Source organism: Oryza brachyantha, chromosome 7 (genome assembly GCF_000231095.2).
Source record: "Oryza brachyantha chromosome 7, ObraRS2, whole genome shotgun sequence".
Classification (NCBI taxonomy): Eukaryota; Viridiplantae; Streptophyta; class Magnoliopsida; order Poales; family Poaceae; genus Oryza; species Oryza brachyantha.
Window position 1 is genome coordinate 13,987,394 of NC_023169.2, and position 22,973 is coordinate 14,010,366.

Genomic DNA, 22,973 nt, shown 5'->3' on the forward strand with positions numbered 1-22,973 from the left:
TAATGAATTTAGACAAGACTTGGACGTTTTACAATATAAAACAGAGACAATATATATTTATTTTATACTTCACATTGCCCGTGCATTGCAACAAGATTTAATTTTAAAATATACCATAACATGTTATTAATATTATTTTATGTTTCATATTTTAATCGTTATATATATTTATTATTGACATATGAGTTTATTAATCCTACGCTTCTTTTCTTCTCATAATAAGTAGATTTAGTAAAAACGGTTAATATATGAATTCACCATTATTTTTTCTTTTAAAAATAGAGTATAGATTAAAAAAGAGCCACCACCACTAGCAATTTGCAACTTTTAGAGTAGTATAGATTTATCCTCGCTCTATATAATCTTTTTGGATTAGAGATATTTAAGTTATTTCTTTCTGTAACTGATTTACAAATTTTCGAAGTGAAAAGTTGGAATATCGGATAGCAGACTCTGGGACGCGGATGGTAAATGGTCCAGGTTCTATCATGCGGACGTGCAGTAAGCCACGTGGCTGAACCATGGCCAATCGTTGATAGCTGATGAAGCCAAAATTGATCGTTTCGACTTTCGAACACACTCGTGAGTCGTGAGTCGTCTACTGCACGCGAGTGCTGCAGGCCACACGCCGCTGAAGGGAAAAATCGCCGCCGCCGCCGCCGTAGTCGCAGCTGCCGCGTCGTCGCAGCAGCAGCCGGCGGTCGCCCAGCCCCTTGCCGGCCGCGTGGCCATCGTGACCGGCGCGTCGCGCGGCATCGGGCGCGCCATCGCGCCCACCTCTCCGCCCTCGGCGCCAGCGTCGTCGTCGGGTACGCCTCCAGCGCCGCGGAGGCCGACGCGCTCGCCGCGGAGCTGCCCCGCGCCGTGGCGGTGAAGGCCGACGTGGCCGACGAGGCTGGCGTCCGGTCCCTCTTCGACGCCGCCGCGTCCGCCTTCGGCGCCGGGGCGCCGCACATCGTGGTGGCCAACGCCGCGGTGCTCGACGACAAGTACCCCTCCCTGGCGAACATGCCCGCGGCGGATTTCGACCGCACCTTCGCCGTGAACACGCGCGGCGCGTTCCTGTGCCTCCGCGAGGCGGCGAACCGGCTGCCCCGCGGCGGCGGCGGCGGCGGCCGCATCGTGGCCATCACCTCGTCGGTGGTCGCGTCACTGCCGACTGGCTACTCCGCGTACACGGCGTCGAAGGCGGCGGTGGAGGCGATGGTGCGGACGATGGCGAAGGAGCTCAAGGGCACGCGCATAACTGCCAACTGCGTCGCTCCGGGGGCCACGGCGACGGACATGTTCTTCTCCGGGAAGAGCGAGGAGAGGGTCGAATCGGCCAAGGCCACGAACCCGATGGAGCGGCTCGGTGAGGTCGGCGACATCGCGCCGGTGGTCGGCTTCCTGTGCACCGACGCCGCCGAGTGGGTGAACGGCCAGGTCATTAGGGTGAACGGCGGTTCCGTGTGACACCCTCACGGTCCGTAGAAGAGTAGAACCTAATGCCTCCTCCGTTCCAAATTATATGAGTTTTTGACTTTCTATAAATATTTAACTACTCGTCTTATTTAAAATTTAGTGTAAATGTAAAAATTTATAAGTAATACTTAAACTACTTTTAATAATAAACAAACTTAATAATATTTTCAAATTCGTTTTAATAAAATGAGTCGTCAAATATTATAAACAGAAAGTTAAAATCCTGTATATATATTATGTGCGTTCGGAGGAGATGCGTTCGTGTGTTTGTACGTTGCATGAACCTGAATAAAATTCCGGACAATGAATACCACTCTGATTGTGGGTAAAGTGTTTCATTACTAGGGGATGTTATTTAATATTAAATATATAAAAATAAGAGTAAAGTATATGACCGGTCCTTAAACTTGTGGCATGGTACTACTTAGGTCCACAAAATTAGAAAATACACGTTTAGGTCCATGAACTCGTTTTAATGTCTAAAATCATGAATCTGGATGGTACATTAAAACGAGTTCATGGATCTGGATGGTACATTTTAAATAAATTCATGGATATAGATGATACCTTAAAACAAGTTCATGGACCTAAACATGTATTTTCTAAGTTTATAGACCTAAGTGGTAGGATCGGCCATATATTTTACTCTAAAAATAATAATATTAATATTACTCATTAAACATATAAGTTTAAATTCAGTTTATAATAACAAAAAATATTGTTATTAATGTGTGTACACTAGTTATAATTTAATTTATCTTTTCTATAACTTTTCATAGAGTGTCTCATATTAACGTATATGGTTATTCTTTTTCAATCTTTTCCTATACGTTCTGAAAACATTTCCATGTGACTGTGTGACTAAGATTAGGCTTGCCCACAAGGCCACTACTACATGCTACATTGGTGTCGCGTTCCTTGCTCCTGAACTCCCGAGCCTCCATGAGTTCAGGGCTTTGCGTGTAAATATAAAGAGATCTGCTCCGGTAAAAAAAAATCTCGAGCTACCAAATCATTTTTTACTATTGGATCTAGCTGGATAGGATATGCACTTTTAGATCTAACGATCAGGAATAATTTGATACCTCGAGGTACTGGTATCTCAAGGTACTTTTTATTGGACTAAAGCAAATCTAAAACATAAACATTATAGATATAAATTTAATATAAAAAATCCTTATACACATAAATTTATACCCATAAATTTTATACATGTAAAATTAAAAATACTGACATGGAGTGCCGCGCGCACGAGCTAGGGCTGGATAACGAGGCGGCTCGGCTCGGTCCAGCTCGTTAAGATAACGAGCTGGCTCGGCTCGACTCGTTATCGTAACGAGCTAAAAACCCAGCTCGGCTCGTTGTAAAGCTCGAGCTGGCTCATTAGACTCGTGAGCCATGCATAAAAAGTTAACCTAAACAATTTTTCAATAGATTATACAAGCAATTTTTTCAAACATACAAATCATATGAAATTGTATTTAAATATTAAAATTTGAACCAACAAATCACATGGTGAACCTATGAAGTACTGAACACATGCATTCCAAGGTAAAATTAATGAACGCCGATGAATTTTATGTCTTTGGTCTAGCTCGTTAGGCTCGCGAGCTGGCTTGTTATCTCTAATGAGCTAAAATATAAGCTCGGCTCGTTAGAAAAATAAAACAAACCGAGTCGAGCCGAGCCGAATTTATCACAAGTCAAATAAATAAGCAGATGAGTCCCGAGCTTTCCACAACTAGCACTAGCAGTCTAGCACTATGGATCGCTTATTAGCCTTTACGCACGTATTCCTCGCCCCCGCGGGCTCGGGCTGCTCGGCTAACCCGGTGGACCGGGCAACGGCGCAACGCAGCGTCAGTAGGCGCCCATGACGCCAATAAGCCAGGTTTGGGCCGGAATGGGATTGCGACACGGCCGTGCCGAGCTGGGGCCCGATGTGTTGGGCGGGAATTTGCGCACAGTCAGCCTGCAAATCAACTCTTGACAGCTGCACCTCCAGCCCCAGGACTCCGGTGCAGGGTTCCACTTCCCGTTTATCCGGTTCCACATGCTTACCGCACGGAAAACGTGATGCCGCAAAAACCATGATGAACTTAAAAATTAAAAAAACTAAATCCAAAATCGTGCGATAATCGTGGTTACTGCAAGGTTTTACGACGTTACTGCGTGGTTTCACATGGTAACCGCGGCTAGTACTTGCTGACACAGCACATGAGAACAGCGGAAACCGTGCAAAACCGTGCGGTTTCGGCTGCGAAAACCGCGGTTACTGTGAGGAAACCGCTGGAAAAAGAAAATTTAAAAACAAGAATATTTATGAGATGTCAAATGGAAAGAAAAAACTTTAAAAAATCTTTAAAAAATAAAAAATAAGAAAATTATTTTGTGACTATATTTGTTACATTTAGGACATGTTATAGGGAAAACAAGAAAATTTTAATATGTCTTTTTCTAAATTCTTGACATTGCACATACAAACATACACCGTTATATCATCATTCATCAAATAATTTACATCAATAAAGAGTAACAATAACTTTATTTTAATTTTAATTGTTGCATCACAAATATACCTACCGTCCATTATTACGAACAAAACTAATATGTATGTACTAACATGCACATATGGTTTTCCTCCATGCATATTTTCCTATATCCATCATGTATATTTGTATTTCAATATTATATATCACGTGTGTCTATTGCAAATTAATAATGACTCAACAACAAAATATTAATAACCATCTTCTTACGAAATATTATTTGTAATAGGCTCTTTTTAATTTTTTTCTTCCGAAATTTTCGGTTATGACTTTTAAACACGCCGAAAATACACATTTTTTCATGAATTTCTTTGACAAAACTATGCTATATATCAACCTATACAACATATATTTTTTCTATTAAATTTACTCAAAAATTTTAAATTCTCCTTAAATTTAAACTCAAAACCGCGGTATATACCGTGTCGGCCCCGCGGACACCCCGGTTACCACGGTAACAAGAACCATGCTCCGGTGAACCAGCCTAGAGAGAGATTCCAGGAGAAGACTGCATGAAGTTAGGGCCCTTTTGAATCACATGAATGAGAAAACGGAGGAATAGAAAAAACACAGAATTCTGACAGAAATGTAGGTGCAAAACAGAGGATTGCAAAACATAAGAAAAACATAAGAACGACCGTTTGATTGGACCACAGGAAAAACACAGTAATTTGAGTAGGGATATAGACTTAAAGGATTTTTTTTCCATGAGGTTCAACCTCTTGCTAAATTTCCTTCAAAACTTGTATAGGAATATGCATTCCATAGGAATTTCATAGGAGTTCATAGAGTTCATTCCTTTGATTCAAAGGGTTTCATAGAAAAAAGCCTATAGAAATAAAATCCTCCAAAATTTCTATAAAATTCTTTTGAATCAAAGAGGGCCTTATTAGCCTCCTACTGCCCCTCTTTTTTAGGCGATTGATTTTTGAGTCTATCATTCGTCTCATTTAAACTTTTTATATAAATATGATAAAATAATTATATTAATTGTATAATCTTAATAATCAAAACAAATTACTAAATTTAAAAATAAATGATGTAAATTAAAACAAAGTGGGGAGAGTACAAGACAAACGAGCCAAGGGCCAGAAGCAGACACTTCTTTCAGTCGGCCTCTGGATAAGATACTCCAATTGAAATGACGGACAGTCTTCCGTAAGGTGGGTCCTGTGATCCTGTCTTCTCCGCTTACAGCAAATTCTATATTACACCAACTTCTAGCTCCAAATCATCTATAGTCAATTTAATAACTAAGGAGGTGTTTTTTTCTAGGGCTAAACTTTAGTCCTTACTCACATTGAATGTTTGAACACTTATTATAAATAATAAACGTAATCTATAAATAAAACCCATGTATAATCTTCAACTAATTTGCGAGACGAATTTAATAAGCCTAATTAATCCATAATTAGCCTATTTGATGCTACAGTAAATATTTGCTAATTATGGATTAATTAGGCTAAAAAAATCGTCTCATGGATTAGCTCTCAATTATGAAATTAGTTTTTTGATTAGTCTATATTTAATACTTCAAATTAGAGTGTCCAAACATTCGATGTGACATGAGGCTAAAAAGTTTAGCCCCATCTAAACAACCCCTAATTTATACAATAGCTCTCTATAAAACATATATACTATCTTGCCCCACATGTCATATACATATTACGTTTTGAAGTCCATGCTATAGCTGGCTATAAATATATAGATCACAACTCTTCTCTCCTCTCTTATCTTCTTAAAATATGTTTATAACTAGCTTATAGTCTGCTATTGTACTCTTAGAGCAGGTATAATAGCAGGCTATAAGTAAGCTATCAGTATATTTTAAAGAGATAAGAGAGGAGAAAGAAAAGACGTGAGCTACTAATTTGTAGCCAGCTGCATACGGGCTCTAAGACAAAATATATGAATGACATGTGAGACCATGTATTGATATTTTGTACATAACTATTGTATGAGTTGAGTATTAGATTGACTATAGATGAATTGGAGCTATTAGTTGGCTATACTATAGAACTTGATTAGCTTAGCTATGTTCTTATTGGCTTGTAGAGTCATCGGATTTACTTATACTCCCTCCATCGGCTCTGCCGTCCAGAAAAGACTCATTTATTCTATTTGTCGATATTTAATCATCCGTCTTATTTTAATAAATTTACAAAAAATAGAAAATAGTTGTACATAAAATATTATTTATGTTTTATAATCTAATAATAATAAAAATATTAATCATAAATTATTTAAATAAGATAAAAGGTCAAACATTGTATATAAAAACTGAAAAAATGAGTTTATTTTTGGACGGGTGAGTACCTTGTTTTTTGGTTAGCATGTTTTTTAGCTGCTAAATATAAATGATATATTTTATAAAAAACTTTTTATATAAAAGTTGTTTAAAAATAAAGTAAAATCAATCTCAAGATTTTAATACCTGCTACCTCCGTCTGCATTTCTAAGATGTAATGATCAAATTAGTAGAGATGGAAAATAACCTAAGTGTCCTCTTTGAATAAAATATGATGGAGGATGAGAGGGCTGTACAATATGGAGATGTTTGAATTTGAAATAGTTGGAAGGAAAAAATACCATAGAAACACACTTTTTGAAGGACACATTTTATACTAGTATTATATGATTACTCTTAGGCCTCCTCCAATAAATATCTATAAGTTATCTATAAGATGTACTATATAATTTTTTAATACAAGAGAGATAAAAGTTATCTCTTAATCAAGAGATAGTCTCTTGCACATATTTTAATATCAAGTGAAAATGAATAGTGATGTCATTTGTATTATGAACTATTTGCTAAGAGCTATACCATTTAAGAAGTTATCTTTTAAAATGCTTAGAGATAGTATGATATCTCTATTGTTGAAGATATTGTTGGAGATGGTCTTATTACGGAAGAAAGAAAATAATACTCCATAAATCATATATCAATCATTGTTGCTTGTTTTGCGTGCGACCAATCAGCAGGTCCCATCCGTTGAAAACAAGGCCGCAGGGAGCGAACTGGCGATAGGACGCACAGAGAGATCCGAGCCTCATCCATCGCCAATCATGCGATCCGCTCAGTTGCTGCTCCTACACGGCTACACCTTCTATTCGACACGATGGCGTTGCAATTTGCAAATGCTGGCACTGGTGATCATTATCACATCGGCCGTCACTAGACACGCACTTGGAACAGCCCGACGCTAAATTTTTTTTCAAAATCATCACATCGAATTTTTGAACACCTAAATAAAATATTAAATATAGATGAATCAAAAATTAATTACATAGTTACGAAAGAAATCTTGAGACAAATCTTTTAAGCCTAATTAGTCCATGATTAGTCATAAGTGCTACAGTAACCAACATGTGCTAACGACGGATTAATTAGGCTGAAAAGATTCGTCTCGCGGTTTCTTGCCTAGCCGTGAAATTCGTTTTTTCATTCGTGTCCGAAAACCCCTTCCGACATCCGTCAAGTATTTGACGTGACACATTTCCCAAAATATTTTCTCAATCTAAACACTACCTAAGGCATGTTTAGTTCCTAATTTTTTTCTAAAAACATCACATCGAATTTTTGGGCACCTAAATAAAACATTAAATATAGATGAACCAAAAACTAATTGCACAGTTACGAAAGAAATCTTGAGACGAATCTTTTGAGCATAATTAGTCCATGATTAGCCATAAGTGCTACAGTAACCAACATGTGCTAACGACGGATTAATTAGTCTCAAAAGATATGTCTCGCGGTTTCTAGGCTAGCCGTGAAATTCGTTTTTTCATTCGTGTCCAAAAACCCCTTCCGACATCCGATCAAAGATTTGATGTAACACTTCTCCTAAAAATTTTCTCAATCTAAACACCACCTAAGGCCTTGTTTAGTTCCTAATTTTTTTCCCAAAAACATCACATCGAATTTTTGGGCACCTAAATAAAACATTAAATATAGATGAAAAAAACTAATTGCATAGTTACGAAAGAAATCTTGAGATGAATCTTTTGAGCCTAATTAGTTCATGATTAGCCATAAGTGCTACAGTAACCAACATGTGCTAATGACGGATTAATTAGGCTCAAAAAATTCGTCTCGTTGTTTCCAGGCTAGGCGTGAAATTCGTTTTTTCATTCATGTCCGAAAACCCCTTTCGACATCCGATCAAACATTTAACATGACACTTCTCTCAAAATTTTTCTCAATCTAAACACCCTCTAGGATTCTGCTAGATCTGGAGCAGTTGGTACTTGGTAGTTGGTTGGCCATGAACACTTTGGCACTGTTGGGATCCAAGAACCTTTTTTTCTCTCGTCATATCGGATATTTGGACGTTAATTAGGAATATTAAATATAGACCGATAACAAAACTATTGTATAAATAAAGATTATTTCATTAGACAATTTTTTAAGCCTAATTAAGCCATGATTAGCAAATGTTTACTGTAATGTTACATTCGCTAATCATGAACTAACTAGGCTTAATAGATTCGTCTTGCGAAATAGTCCAGAGTATGAGGTAGGTTTTATTAATAGTTTATATTTAACATTTTTAGTGTCAAAACATTCGATATGACAGGAACTAAAAAAATCCCAAGGGATCCAAACAGGGTCTCTATTGAGTGGTCTCATTTCTCATGTCTAGAAGGTCATCCATGCACAGTAAAAGACCTGTTACAAAACGACATGCAAATAAACGAGGAACACAGTAGATCAATCACACACGAGATTTAACGTGGAAAACCCTCCCAAAATACAAGAGAAAAACCATGGGCGTCAGCCCGTAAAATATCTTCACTATTTTAAGATGAGGTTACAACGCCACACAGTGGCTTACAAGAGGTATATATAAGATGAAACCATAAAATCCATAGGGTCCGTACCGCGGGGGCTCCGTCCACGCACCCAGGCGTCCCCGAGCACACAGCCCATTGGGCCAACATTCACCGTCGCTTCATTCTGTCAAAATCGGTCTCTCATACTAGGATTTGAATCATAAACTCAACAAGAACATATGCCCAATCGGCAGTTAAATAAAAAAAACAGATAGATACCGTCATGCAAATCAAACGAGTAAAAACCTAATGAAACAAATGGTTTTTTTAATCGGTGTTGGTGGGCAGAATCGAGTATTTAATTTGTATTATTATATAACGGTAAGTCATTATAAATTTATATGCTACCACATTATATTCACTTTTGAATGCTGTAATAACCATATAATAATAGATATTGGCGTACTTATACATATTTTTCATCAATTTGTGGTGGTTCCGTATTAAAATGATACAAATCAAATACTTACTCCGATTTTTTGTTTGACGTCGTTAACTTTTGATCTATGTTTAATCATTCGTCTTATTTAAACAATTTATATAATTATTGACTATTTTATTATGATTTAATTTATTACTAAAGTAACTTCGAGTATGATTTATAATTCTGTATATTTGGATAAAATTTTTAAATAAGATAAATGGTCAAACGTAAAACAAAAGTTCAACGACGTCAGACAGAAAGAAAACCAGAGGGAGTATGACATAATAAATAAAAATCGATGGTATTTGTGAATCCTACGTGACGAGCCATGGCCATTTGTTTGTCAATTTGTTCGTCTAGCTGTGCTCCTCTGCTCGCATGTGGATGTTGGAATGGAATGGACGATCATCTGCGACGCAGAGACTACTTTGGATTACAAAGGACCAGAAAAGAAAAAAAGAACAGAAACTAATTTCGATCAATACATGACGCCGCAGTTTACATGGATCGGCGAGGACAGTACGTACAGTACAGCAACAAGAGATCGATCGATCGGCATCTTGGACCAGTTGATCGATCGGCCCCGCGCAACAAGACAACCCCAGCCGCCGGCGATGAGCGTACTACTCGGGCCCCAGCAGAAGCAGCAGCAGCAGCAGCAGCAGCTACGTCGAGGGGCCGAAACCGGCGGGATGGAGCAAAAACCAAGCGGCGGGACGCGGCGGCAACTCGGCAAGGCGCCAAGGATCATATGGCCGATGGAGGCGCTGAGCTGGAGGGCCAAACAGGCTGCGCGCAGCGCGTCCCGCTGCGGGTTGGCTGCTCCCGGTCGATCCCTCCCCGGTTGGTGCCCCGCAGGTGCCTGCCTGCCTCCGATTTAGTTACCCAAAACTTTTCAAAAAAACATCTAATCGAATCTTTGGACATCTAAATGAATCATTAAATATTCATGAATATTAAACTAATTATACAGTTATGAAAAAATCGTGAGGCAGATCTTTTGAGCCTAATCAGGACGTAATTAGCTATAAGTGTTGCAGTAACCTATATGTGCTAACGAAAGATTAATTATACTCAAAAGATTCGTTTGGCGGTTTGCAGACGAAATCGAAAAATTTATTTTATAATTAAAATATGTTTAATACTTTAAATGTGTGTCTAAAAATTTGATGGGATGTTTTTGTTGAAAAAATTTGTAAACTAAACCAGGCCTAAGCCATGTGCGCCACGCGGCCACGCGCGTGTTTAGTTTTATTACTCCGTATTATTAGACGATGACGCGGCTCCTACGTGCAGGAAGGAAGCAAACATGCATGGCTCGATACTGCGTACTGTATACCCTTCAGAAAAACAAAGGATTTCTATAGATGAATCTGGATGGAGGGAGTGTGGCCGAGTGATCGATTAGTTTACTGCGTAGCTGAGTGGTTAGCCTCTCGCTTGCTATTTTCACAACAGTGATCTCGCCTGGTTGAAGCGGTATTTCAACACTGTACCTGGTCGATGTTTTTAATTGCTTCTCCTGTAACACATAATTGTTTCACCTGCCAGGGCAACAGTGCCAAATATCTGCCCACTAAAACTTATTTTTTAAAAGTTGGTCTAAAAATCTATTTTCAACTCCTAATTTTACATTGTTACTAATACTGATCTAAAAATGAGTCAAATTTGGCAATGACGACAACGGGTGGCCAAAAATGTCTATTTATACGATAAGTTTTTTAAGGTGTATTTATAGAATAAGTTTTTTAAAAGGACCAAAATATTAAAATTGCACTAATTTTCTGCTGTCGTGTGCAGCGTGATGTCCTGTACTCCCTCCGGTTCTATCGGACAGGAGCATGGTATCCAAACAAAAAAGATGATCATTATTTTCTACTCATATTACCGTGTATATATATATATATAGAAATATCAATTGATATATAATTATATTGTACTACGTGGCACTCTTCAAAACTAATATATAACTAATATATATAATCTTTTTATTCTATGTTAAATATTTTAAAAGTTATTATCGGTCAAAGTTTAATTTAATCTCGATATTATCCAAAATGGTAAATCAAATATTATGGACCTGGAGCTAGCATTCGTTGAGCTCGATATACAAATACAATCATATGGGACTGAATTACGTATAGCTCGTAGGATTGGAACAAGTACACGGGCACTGGGATGTGTTTGGTCCGTGGAGATAAAACACCACGGGTGACTATTTGGTTTTTTTAAGAAATAAAACTAAACTATATAATTAAAAATTAAAAATAATTTATGAGTTATATATTTTTTTAGCGATCTAAAGGTCAATGCTGAAAAGTAAAATACGATAAAAGAACTTTTAAAACCTACTTAAAATTTAAAATTTAAATTTTGGCTTATAAGCCTAAGTAAAATGAGAATATGAGGTTGGTATTGATTCTACAGTATTTTTGAAGGTGATTGTTTGTAAGACTACAGGATGAGATGGGCGCTGTTATAGGGGCTACTCCCTCCGTCCAAAAATAAAACAATATTTTACTTTTTATCTATAACTTTTTGACCTTTTTATCTAATTCAAAAAATTATGATTAATAATTTTTTATTAGATAATAATCATAAATAATATTTTACGCGTGAATATTTTTTAAAATAATTTTAAATAAGATACACGGCGTTTAGGGACGGCGGGAGTAGTTCGCACCTCACGTTGCTTGCGGAGGCATAGTAACAGTGGAGGCATTTATCACTCCTTATTTGTACCCATGGGGTGTATAACACGTGGGCCCCACTCTTATTTTTCGTTCCGTTAATTTCAACGCGAAATCAGCGCGTGCGTGTGAGTCAGGCGTTGCAACCGTCAGCCAAGAAAGAGAGCGCGGTTCGCCTCCCGTGGTGTTGCCTGCCTCCGCGGTCGATCCGGCGTGCATGGCGGCATCCTTCCTTCCACCCGCAGCCATCGGCACTCTCTCCATAGTACTCGCGGCAGCGCGGTGCGCGCAACCCCCCTTTAATTTCTCCTTCCCACCGCACAGCATGCATGTCATGCACGTCATGGCCGATCTCCACCGCCTGACCGCCACGCGTGTGACCCGAGCGGCGAGGGGTGGCGACCGTGCAGCGTGTGGGATGGAGCCAGCCGTAGGGCGCGTTCGAAGTTGACGTGCCACCTTTTCTAATCAGCGCAAGTAAAAAAAAAAGCTATTAACATATGATTAATTGAGTATTAGCTTTTGCAAACTTAAAAAATAAATTAATCTAATTTTTTGAACAACTTTCATATAAATTTCTTTTTCAAAAATTATACGTTTAATGACTTAAGAAATGTGCACACGAAAAAAAAAGAAAAAGGTTTCGAACGCAGCGTAATCTCCCATCCATCATCAGTAGGGAGGCGACGAGTCGACGACCCCATTCAATAAATTACTATTCATATTTTATAATCTAATAATAATAATAAAATTATAAATATTTTAGATAAAATAAAGAGTGAAACATGGTATAAAAACTAACGAATAGACTTATTTTAAGACCGATGGAGTAGACATCACTACTGATTAGGCAACCGGTAGTAATACTCTGCCCCTTTTTTAATTGATGGTGTTGATTTTTAGATCTATGTTTGACCCTTTGTTTTATTCAAAATTTTATGTAAAAGTGCAAAATTATAAATCATGCTTAAAATTAATTTAATAATAAATTATATTATTAAAATAGTTTATATATTTTTAATAAAACGAATGGTCGAACGTATATCTAAAAAATGAACACGTCAGTTAAAAAAGCAGCAGAGTACTTATGTTATGACTGTCGATTACCCATAGCTGGTTCGTTTGATGATCTATATATACTCCTTTCCATCGATGACATGGCGATCGGTACACTCAGTTGTGGTGCTCTTGACGGGGGAAGGGTTAATTAGTTCACGTGGACGTACGATTGTACGAAGGGGGTCTAGGGTAACTAGGTAGAGATGGTATACGATGAACTGTTGGTGGAGGGATGACGAAAGTTTAATATAATATCGCTTAAAGTTAGAGTCAGATAATCTGTTTTCATGACAGAGCGAGAGATAGTAGCGTCAACGATTAGTTGTTAAGAAGCTAGAAAAAATACTAACAAGAATATTAAGATATCAAAGCTAGTTGTTCGCGAAATTTATGGCTCTCTTGTGGTGGGAAAAACTTGATCGCTGGTTATCTAATCTGGTAGGGCCTTTTCAAAGTACCGAAATCTTACATGATTTTACAGGGGAACAATTCAATTCCTACAAAAATTATCTTGAAATTTCCTGAAACCAAATAGGCCTAAAAGTAGCATTTTTTAATGTTTTTAAAAATGTCTTGAGTTACAAAAAAATTTTCTAGTAATTTAAAATTCACTATATCTAAAGATACTAAGTTTTACACAGAAAATTATGGAAGTGAAGGTACTTTTTCAATAATAATAAAAACTCCTAAAATTATCGTTAAGAAGTCGAGCCCGAGCAAAGTCCCGTACCGAAAATCAAGCTGGGTACTGTTTCGAGTGGAAATAAACTAAATCTTCTTCAAGCTTAATAAACCTGTTCCAATCAATCTCCCGTGTTCAAATTTCAACTGGACATACAAAATTAGATGCAGATATGCACGAATATCACATGAAACAACGCCAAAAACGATTGTATAATAAATTTGCTCTTCCTGTCTTCCAGTCGGCCGTTGCTGTGATATAACCTACCGGTCTTTGCCGCCGACGTGCCAGGACGCTACTCCATCCCGTCGCGTTCTCCAGGAATCGGTATGCGATAATCTCGAATCCACGGAAACCACCCCTGTATTCCACAGATTGCATCGGCGACAGGAAACGAGCCTTGCAAATTTGCACCTGCGAGCCGCAGAAATCTACGAGCTTGCCCCTCGGGTTCTTGGCTGCTGGTGGCTTCGTGCTCAGATGCTCGGTATAAATATCGCCGCTCGTCGTGTCCGTCTCTGGCATCAAGCGAGACTAGCCAAGAAGAGCGAGAGAGAGAGAGAGGGGGAGAGTAGAGAGATAGTCGACGGCGGCAATGGCCGACGAGGCGGCCACCACACCGCTGCTGACGAGCTACAAAGCTAAGACGGCGACGGGGAAGGCCCCGTCCATCGACGACGCGATCGAGACGTACATCGGCGACACCGGCGCCGGGCAGCTGTTCAAGGCGATACTGCTGGCCTTCGCGTGGGCATTCGACGCGCAGCAGGTGTTCATCTCCGTGTTCACGGACGCGGAGCCGCACTGGCACTGCACCGGCGGCGGCCACTCGTCCTGCTCGCCGGCCGCGGCCTCGCCGTGCGCGCTCTCGCCTGGCGCGTGGGCGTGGGACCGCCCGGCCGAGACGTCGGTGGTCTCGGAGTGGGGGCTCAAGTGCGCCGGCCCGGCGCTGGTGTCCCTCCCGGCGTCGTCGTTCTTCGCCGGATGCCTCGCCGGCGGGTTCCTGCTGACGACGCTCGCCGACTCTCTCTTCGGCCGCAAGAAGATGCTCCTGCTGTCACTTGTGTCCATGTCAGTCGCCGGTGTGCTCACGGCCTTGTCGCCGAACGTGTGGGCCTACGCCGCCCTGCGGTTCTTGTGCGGGTTCGGCAGGTCCATGGTGGGCACATGCGCTCTGGTGCTTTCTACGGAGCTCGTCGGCAAGAGGTGGCGCGACACGGTGAGCGTGGCGGGGTTCGCCTGCTTCACCGTCGGGTTCCTGTCGCTCCCGGCGCTCGCGTACACGTTCCGCGAGGCGTCGTGGCGGAACATGTACCTGTGGACGTCGCTCCCTTCCCTCTGCTACTCCATTCTTCTCTACTTCCTTGTCCAGGAGTCGCCGCGGTGGCTGCTGGTGCGCGGCCGGAAGCACGACGCCATCGAGACGGTGCGCGAGATCGCGGCGCTCAACGGCGGCGGCATCACGTGCAGTTTCTCCATGCTCCACGCGTGCGCCACGGAGCGCGAGGACGCCGGCGCCGGCGGCGACGGCGTGTTCGCAACGCTCCAGTCGATGTGGGAGCGCCGGTGGGCGCTCCGGAGGCTTGCGGCGATCATGACGGCGAGCTTCGGCGTCGGCATGGTCTACTACGGCATGCCGCTCAACGTGGGCAACCTGGGCTCCAACCTCTACCTGAGCGTGACGTACAACGCGCTGGCCGAGTTCCCGTCGTCCATCCTCTCGTGGCTCCTCATGGGCAAGATCAACCGGCGCAGCTCGGTGATCGCGCTCACCTCGGTGGCCGGCCTGTGCAGCCTGGCGTGCGTCGTCATCCCGGAGGGCTCCGGCGAGCGGATGGCAGCTGAGGTGCTCTCCTTCTTCGCGACGTGCACGGCGTTCAACATCATCCTCATGTACTCCATCGAGCTGTTCCCGACGTCCGTGCGCAACTCGGCGGTCGGGCTGGTGCGCCAGGCGCTGGTCCTCGGCGGCGTGGCGGCGCCCGTGCTCGTCGCGCTCGGCCGGGACCGCAGCTTCTGGTCGTTCGGCGTGTTCGGGCTCGCCGTCGGCTGCCTCGGCCTGTTCGCCGCCTGCCTGCCGGAGACGAGGGGGAGGAGCATGTCGGACACCATGGAGGAGGAGGAGTACAAGGAGGCCGCCGCCACAAGCGACGGCATGGATAACAATGCCGACCTCGTGTGATCACCTCCAGCTCGCGTTCGTTTTGTACACATCTTGGCGCCAGATATTTTTTTTCTCGTGCTGTGGAGAGACGACGAAGCTGTCACTCGTGTAAGCTACTGCCAACTTGCTGAATATAATCAACCGATCAATATCACTCCATGTGGACTGATGTCACTGATGCATGAACGGAAACTAGTAGGATGCACCGACTGACACAGATATCCTCATATAATAGGCCTTATTTAGTTCCTAAATTTTTTTCTAAAAATATTACATCAAATTTTTAAATTTTTAGACATTTAAATGAAATATTAAATATAGATGAAACGAAAAACTAATTGCACAGTTATATGAGAAATCTCGAGACGAATATTTTGAGCCTAATTAGTATATGATTAGCCATAGGTGCTACGGTAAGCAACATATACTAATGACGGCTTAATTAGGCTCAAAAGATTCGTCTCGTGGTTTTCAACCAAGCTGTGAAATTCATTTTTTCATTCGTATCCGAAAACTTCTTTCAACATCTAATCAAACGTTCGATGTGACCTATTCACTAAAAACTTTTATCATCTAAACATGGCCTATATGCATTACCTGGAAGCCGACATAGTGACAAGTACTTGTCTGCATTGACTTGATCTGATCTCAAAATAATTTAGCTAACTGCAACAATGTGCAGCACGATTAAGAGTACACAATTTGGATTATCCAAAATCTGCTGTCAAATATACTACTTATATCACACCCGCAAGTAAAATGTGCTTTTGCGTGAAAAAATATTACTGATGTTAGCCAACTACGCAGCTGCGTTTATTTTAGTTAGGTCCTGAACTTTCAGTAAACAAAATGGAAGTCATCGATATGCTGCTGACTGGCCTTCGCAGTTGTTAGCTGCTTGTTGCTAACTTGCTATGCAAAGGTTTATTTTAGTTCTGTATGACAGCCAATTTTGGAATATGCTCAAACCATATGTTTAATAACACCAATGATAAGCCAAGTTGCTTTAATCGTGCATTTCTTTTATTATATGGAGGATGGGTAACATGGTACACTGGTATACGTTTTAGTACTAAGGCCGCGTTTGCCCAGGCGTATAAGAGGTTATTTAGATGGGACTAAACTTTTTAGCTCCATGTCACATCGGATGTTTGAACACTAATTTATATTAAACATATATTATTAATAAAACTCATCTATAATCTTGGACTAATTCGCGAGACGAATCTAATGAGCCTAATTAATCCATGATTAGTCTATGTGATGCTATAGTAAACATTTGCTAATTAAATATTAATTAGGCTTAAAAAATTCATCTCGCGGATTAACTCTCATTTATAAAATTATTTTTTTTATTAGTTTATGTTTAATACTTCTAATTAGTGTCCAAACATCCGATGTGATTAGAGACTAAAAATAAGTCACTAGAAACAAACACCACCTAAGTTAACTTACCTCCCTCGTTTTCCACGTGCACATTTCCCAAACTGCTAAATGGTGTATATTTTGCAAAAAAATTCTATAGAAAAGTTGTTTTAAAAATCATATTAATCTATTTTATATTTTTTAATAATTAATAATTAATTAATCATATACTAATCTATTACTATATTTTCCGTAATTTACCGCCCCATAGGCGAACGCAGCCTAAGATTATTTCCTTGTAGAGCTCCATCCGTTGTCTAATTCTGTCAAAAATAAGTTTAAAAAAATCTTCAAAACTATTATAAACATATTTCTTATGCAAAAGGCATATTCTTACCGGCTTTGCTAAAAATATCCCCTGGGATTTTTCACTAGAATCACACAAATATAATTATTTTACAACTACTAGCTGAATGCATCTGCTTTGCAAATGATAAAAACATATTATGTTATTCCTAGAATAAATAGAAAATTATTTTTCATAAAATATGTGACCATCTTTTTTATATAAGAAATATCCATGTCAATTTGATTTAATGTGGATATCCAACTAGATTTGATTGATTTTTAATATTACGAAGTTAAGAGGATAAATTGTAAAAACGCAATGGGAGTAGGGGTGGCACTAAAGATTTTCATAGTAATTTTTATAGTAGTAAAGATAATTATAATCATAATATAGCTGGTATGTAGTTATAATGTAACTAACGTAAAATACTAAGTAACCAGCAATAGGTTATAGTTTTTTTTTTGGTTAATGAAACTAGCTCATTTTCATGCTTACTTTCCCATCTCAAAAAATAACTAATTATGAACAACAGTAAGTCAAATATTTTAAAATCAAACTATTCTTATAAAAAATAAAAAAATCAACTACATAAGAATGAAAAAAAGACGTTGTTTGGGCCCGTCTAATTTTTCTAGTTTATTTTACCATATCTATATCCATAAGAAATATCCTTAATTTTTTTCTTAACATGTTGGATCAAGAACGATAAAGAAGTTGGGGCGGAGCTAGAGTATTCTGTCGAGGCTAGGCGACCTCGATGACATGAAATACATGTTTAATTGATTTAAGCAATGAAGATTACGTTACAAATTAAGAAAGATAAGTGTATTTCGACATCGATGATAATGTGTGACATTTAGAGGCTAGGCCCCTAAATGAAGTTTATTCCTTTTTTTGGCATGTGCATATTTGACGAGTTTTTAGTTTTATATTGTAGAAGGAGATGGCATTATTTAAGTATCACTTTGCTATACAATACATTTGTGTTTCACTCTATAGATAGACACAAAATAATCTCAAAATAGTGGATATCTACATTAAGTTATATATATACACTTAAAAAGAGCTCATGCGTTTTACTGGGTTAAGTTAGTTTTAATTGTGTAAATTTAAATAAGTTTTAAAAATAAATTACGCGTCGAGTTGAGAATAGTAAACTGTGGTCAACATATAATTGATTTAAGAAACATGTGTCGTATCAAAAAGCTTATAATTGAGAATATTAAATTATGCTCGATACATAAACATATTAAATAAGATGGTCGGTCTTTCGACAACGAAAAAAGACGATGGCACACTAAAACCTTTTATGTTATTTTAAACCAAGTTATATGGGTCCTTAATCTTTAATATTTTATCCGATGAAAATATTTAATTTTAAATATTAATAAGAACCTTTTAATTTTTCAATTTTTTACCTTTCTCGTTCTTTTTCTCTTTCTTTCTTTTTCTCTACTTTCTTTTCCCCATGCAATTTTAGAACAATGGATTGAATCCGATTTACACGTGAATTTCATATCCTATTCAGGTGAAACACCACCTTGATTTTTTTTAAGAAAATATTTCTTTCATAAACTTTATACATAAATGAAATATTTATATGTAGAAATATCTTTGCTTGTTAATTTTATACAGCAATCAAAACAATCAATATATTTGCTCGTTAATTTTATACATCAATCAAAATAATCTACCCTACAATCAGAATAAAATGATCTATTTTGAGAAATAGAACTATAAATTTGGGACTAAAATATAGATTTTAACATTTAATTAGGCACATGCGCTAATTATGGACGCGCTAGAAAAAATATTAAACATGATTTGATTTTTTTAAGAAATATTTGTATTCATAAATTTTATATATAAATAAAATATTTATATGTAGAAATATCTTTGCTCGTTAATTTTGTACAACAATCAAAATAATCTACCCTAAAATCACAGTAAAATGATTTGTTTTGAGAAACAGAACTATATATTTGGGACTAAAAAATATAGATTTTTTACAATTAATTAGGCACTTGCGCTAATTATGGACGTGCTAGAAAAAATGATTTTTTCGATGGGACAAAATGTAGGAAATAATCAAATTTTATATGCGATTCAGAGCTTCGAATCCGGAACCAAATCAAGCCATTGGGCTAAGCATCAGGTTATTGGGGCGCAAGTAATGTGTATTATATATGTATTCGCCAAGAGAAGCCAGAGGGAGGCAGGCTCCATTCCGCGGGCGACGGGCGGTGCCACGTGGCCCAATGGTTGCGCGAGAAAACGTCCAGCTTTCGTATTAAAGAGATTTGTGCTAAATAATTTAGATACATATACAAAATATATATTGATATATAAATAAATCTAGATAAATCCAGAAAGTATAATATGGAACGGATGGATTAGATTGATTAGATTTTCTCATATGGAGTCCACATTATTAGTTTTATTACATGTTCTTCGAAATAAATATCTATGTTTTTCTATAATGAAATGTCGCTTTTGCTAGAATTTTTTTTATCTTTTTAACAAATAATTTTATTACTAAACCTTCAGGGAAAATATTTTTACCGCATGAACCTTTTGGCTTACCACGTCATCGTCGGTGGCGTAGGAGCATTGCTTTGCCACGCCACTGACAGTGGCTTGGCAATACTGCCACGCCAAAAAGACTGCGTGGCAGCGTTGTTTTGCCAAGCCATCAATACTGGCATGGCCAAAAGGTTTAGTTTTGAAAAAAAAATTGTCAGTGGTTTAGTAATAAAATTACTTGCTTAAAAAGTTTATTTAATAAAAAATTCCTTTTGCTACTCATCGGTTTACTTCGAAATAAACGCTATTTTCACCTCTCTTTCACCTATGTCCTTTTCTTTTCCAAATTACTATTCTCTTCGGTTTCACAATTAACGTTGTTTTAGATAAAGTTAAGGTTAAGCTTTTAAAACTTTAGCTATTAATAACTTTTAAAATATTTAGTTTAAACATGCATATATGAGTTTTAAAAGGTGCTTTAATAAATGAAATATTTTATTTAAGTTTTATATATTATAACATAAAATCATAGTCGAAAAAACATTTTAAATACCGATAAGGATTATCACAAAGAAAGGAGTAATTAGCATAGATGCATTTCCAGTGTAGCTAGTGCTGAACGGTATCGGATCCCACGGTACTGCGTCTGCTGCAGCTGGGCCACGTTCCATTCCGATCCATGAAACAACAGAATATAATTAATTTAAACTTTGGAGCGGATGTTCGCTCATTGCCCGATGTTATGCATATAGTTGAGAAAATAAAAAAGAGAAATAACAAGATAAATTAATATAAAATATTAAGACCTCTGATTTTTTTACTCGACGCCGTTAACTTTCGAAAGATAATTAAGATGATCATTTGTATCACTCAAAATATAAATATAATTATTAATTATTTTTGACGTGTTTTACTATCAATTGTACTTTAAACATGGTTTATAATGTTACATATTTGTATTAGAATTTTAAATAATTCACAAACATATAAACTAAAACTCGATTTAAGTCTTAACTATTTAAACAAAGAGGTGATGTCCCACCTAGAGTTTAATATCGTTTCCCTATAAACTACCCATATTGCAGCCCTTTTGCTCATCGGATAGTCCACTTTGGCTCCCTCCTTTCAATTAATTTCAAAATATTAAACCGTTGAATTAAATTTTATCATACTAAATGAACTTATGTGGAAAAGTTATACAAAACAAAGTTGTTTAACTTACTGAGATCTACCTATCTTATTTTGGTTATTTCCGCATATGAGTTTGATTGACCTATATAAAATTTGAATTTCAAATTATAACAAGTTCAAACGATTTCAACTGAAAAAGTCATAAAAAACAAAATTGTATAAATCATCAATATCTATAACTTTTGTTTTGGTCATTTTACTATATGAGTCTGTTTCAATAATTTGAATTTGAATTTCAAATTATGACAAGTTTAAATAACATTCTGAAATACTAAATGATTTCAACTGAAAAAGTCATCAACAAAAAAGTTATACAAATCATCAATATCTATATCTTTTGTTTTGGTCATTTTGCTATACGACTATGTTTCAATAATTTGAATTTGAATTTCAAATTACGATAACTTTAAACAATATGTTCAAATACTAAATGATTTCAACTGAAAAAGTCATCAACTATAAAGTTGTATAAATCATCCATATCTATAACTTTTGTTTTGGTCATTTTGGTATATGACTCTGTTTCAATAATTTGAATTTGAATTTCAAATTATGACAAGTTCAAACAAGATTTTCAAATACTAAATGATTTTAACTGAAAAAATCATCAATATCAAAGTTGTATAACTCATCAATATCTATAACTTTTATTTTGGTGATTTCTTTATCCAATAAAGTGATAGTAATATTATTTACAAAATTTACGTATCTCTTATATGATTTTGAAGTATTTAAATCGTGACGAAATTGCTATAACGTCACCGGTTTTAGGCCTGTTTATGACGGCGCCTTGTATTCATAGTTGCATATCCGTGACAATCTTTGAAACATCACGAAAATTTCGTCACAGATTAAATAAATTCTTGTAGTATTATACTGAACCCTATCGGCTGCTGATTGCTTGTGTGATAATTGCTAAATCGGTCTGATCGGCTGACTAATCTTCAAACTATCTCGGTTAAGTCCGATCTTTCAAGGGAGATTAGTTCATTGGATTATTTGGCTATTATCCTACTCATAATTCAGCCGATAAGATATTTTTATATTTTTTATCCCAAAATTCCTCCGAAGCCGACTGTTTTAACCCATTGGCTAGGGTTCTAAAGTGATATCGGCTATCTGGCCGATATAGTCTTTGGATTTAACAGTTTTTCTATCTTTTTCATATTTTGTGAGTTACAGGATCAAACCGACTGGTACGTCTGGTTATTTCTAAGTGTTTAGGTTTTGCACTGAAGCGGTTTAAGAAAGTCTTTCAAGTCTTCAGGTGTGACACGTCACTGGTCACTTATGGACGTCGACACTATCATGATTCCCTTTAGGAATTTTATTTCCATGTGCTTTCATGTATGACTCCATACAATGTTTTTTCCGTTTATCTTTCATCTATGTCGATTTCGATTTGTATTCAATAAGATTGTTGTTCACTAGTTTATTCTATAAGTTAGATTAATACGCTAGCGATCGGCATGCCTTTCATAATTCATTATTCCATAATTTTTTCGCCCATTCTGTGAATGGTTTGATACACCATTTTCTTTTCTCCGGAATTCTTTTCCATCCAAGTCCTTTTCAATTTACATTCAATTACGTTGCTTGATAGGCTACCGATTGTTCTGTTGTTCATGTTCCTTTCTGAATTTCTGATGCGCTTTCATCCATTATTGCGTACAGTATTTT

General features: G+C 37.9%; 2 protein-coding genes across 2 annotated transcripts; both read left to right on the plus strand.

Annotated features, from left to right (window-relative positions):
• Positions 1-464: 464 nt before the first annotated feature.
• On the plus strand, positions 465-1,579 carry LOC121055003 (NADPH-dependent aldehyde reductase-like protein, chloroplastic). Its single transcript, XM_040526325.1, is given in 3 exon segments — positions 465-501; positions 588-770; positions 773-1,579. Coding segments are annotated over 3 exon segments (903 nt in total). The 3' UTR covers positions 1,456-1,579.
• A 12,400-nt stretch (positions 1,580-13,979) lies between these two features.
• LOC121054937 (organic cation/carnitine transporter 3-like) lies at positions 13,980-16,018 on the plus strand. The gene has a single exon (XM_040526009.1). The coding sequence runs from the start codon at positions 14,297-14,299 to the stop codon at positions 15,881-15,883; it is 1,587 nt and encodes a 528-aa protein (XP_040381943.1). The 5' UTR covers positions 13,980-14,296; the 3' UTR covers positions 15,884-16,018.
• Positions 16,019-22,973: the final 6,955 nt, after the last annotated feature.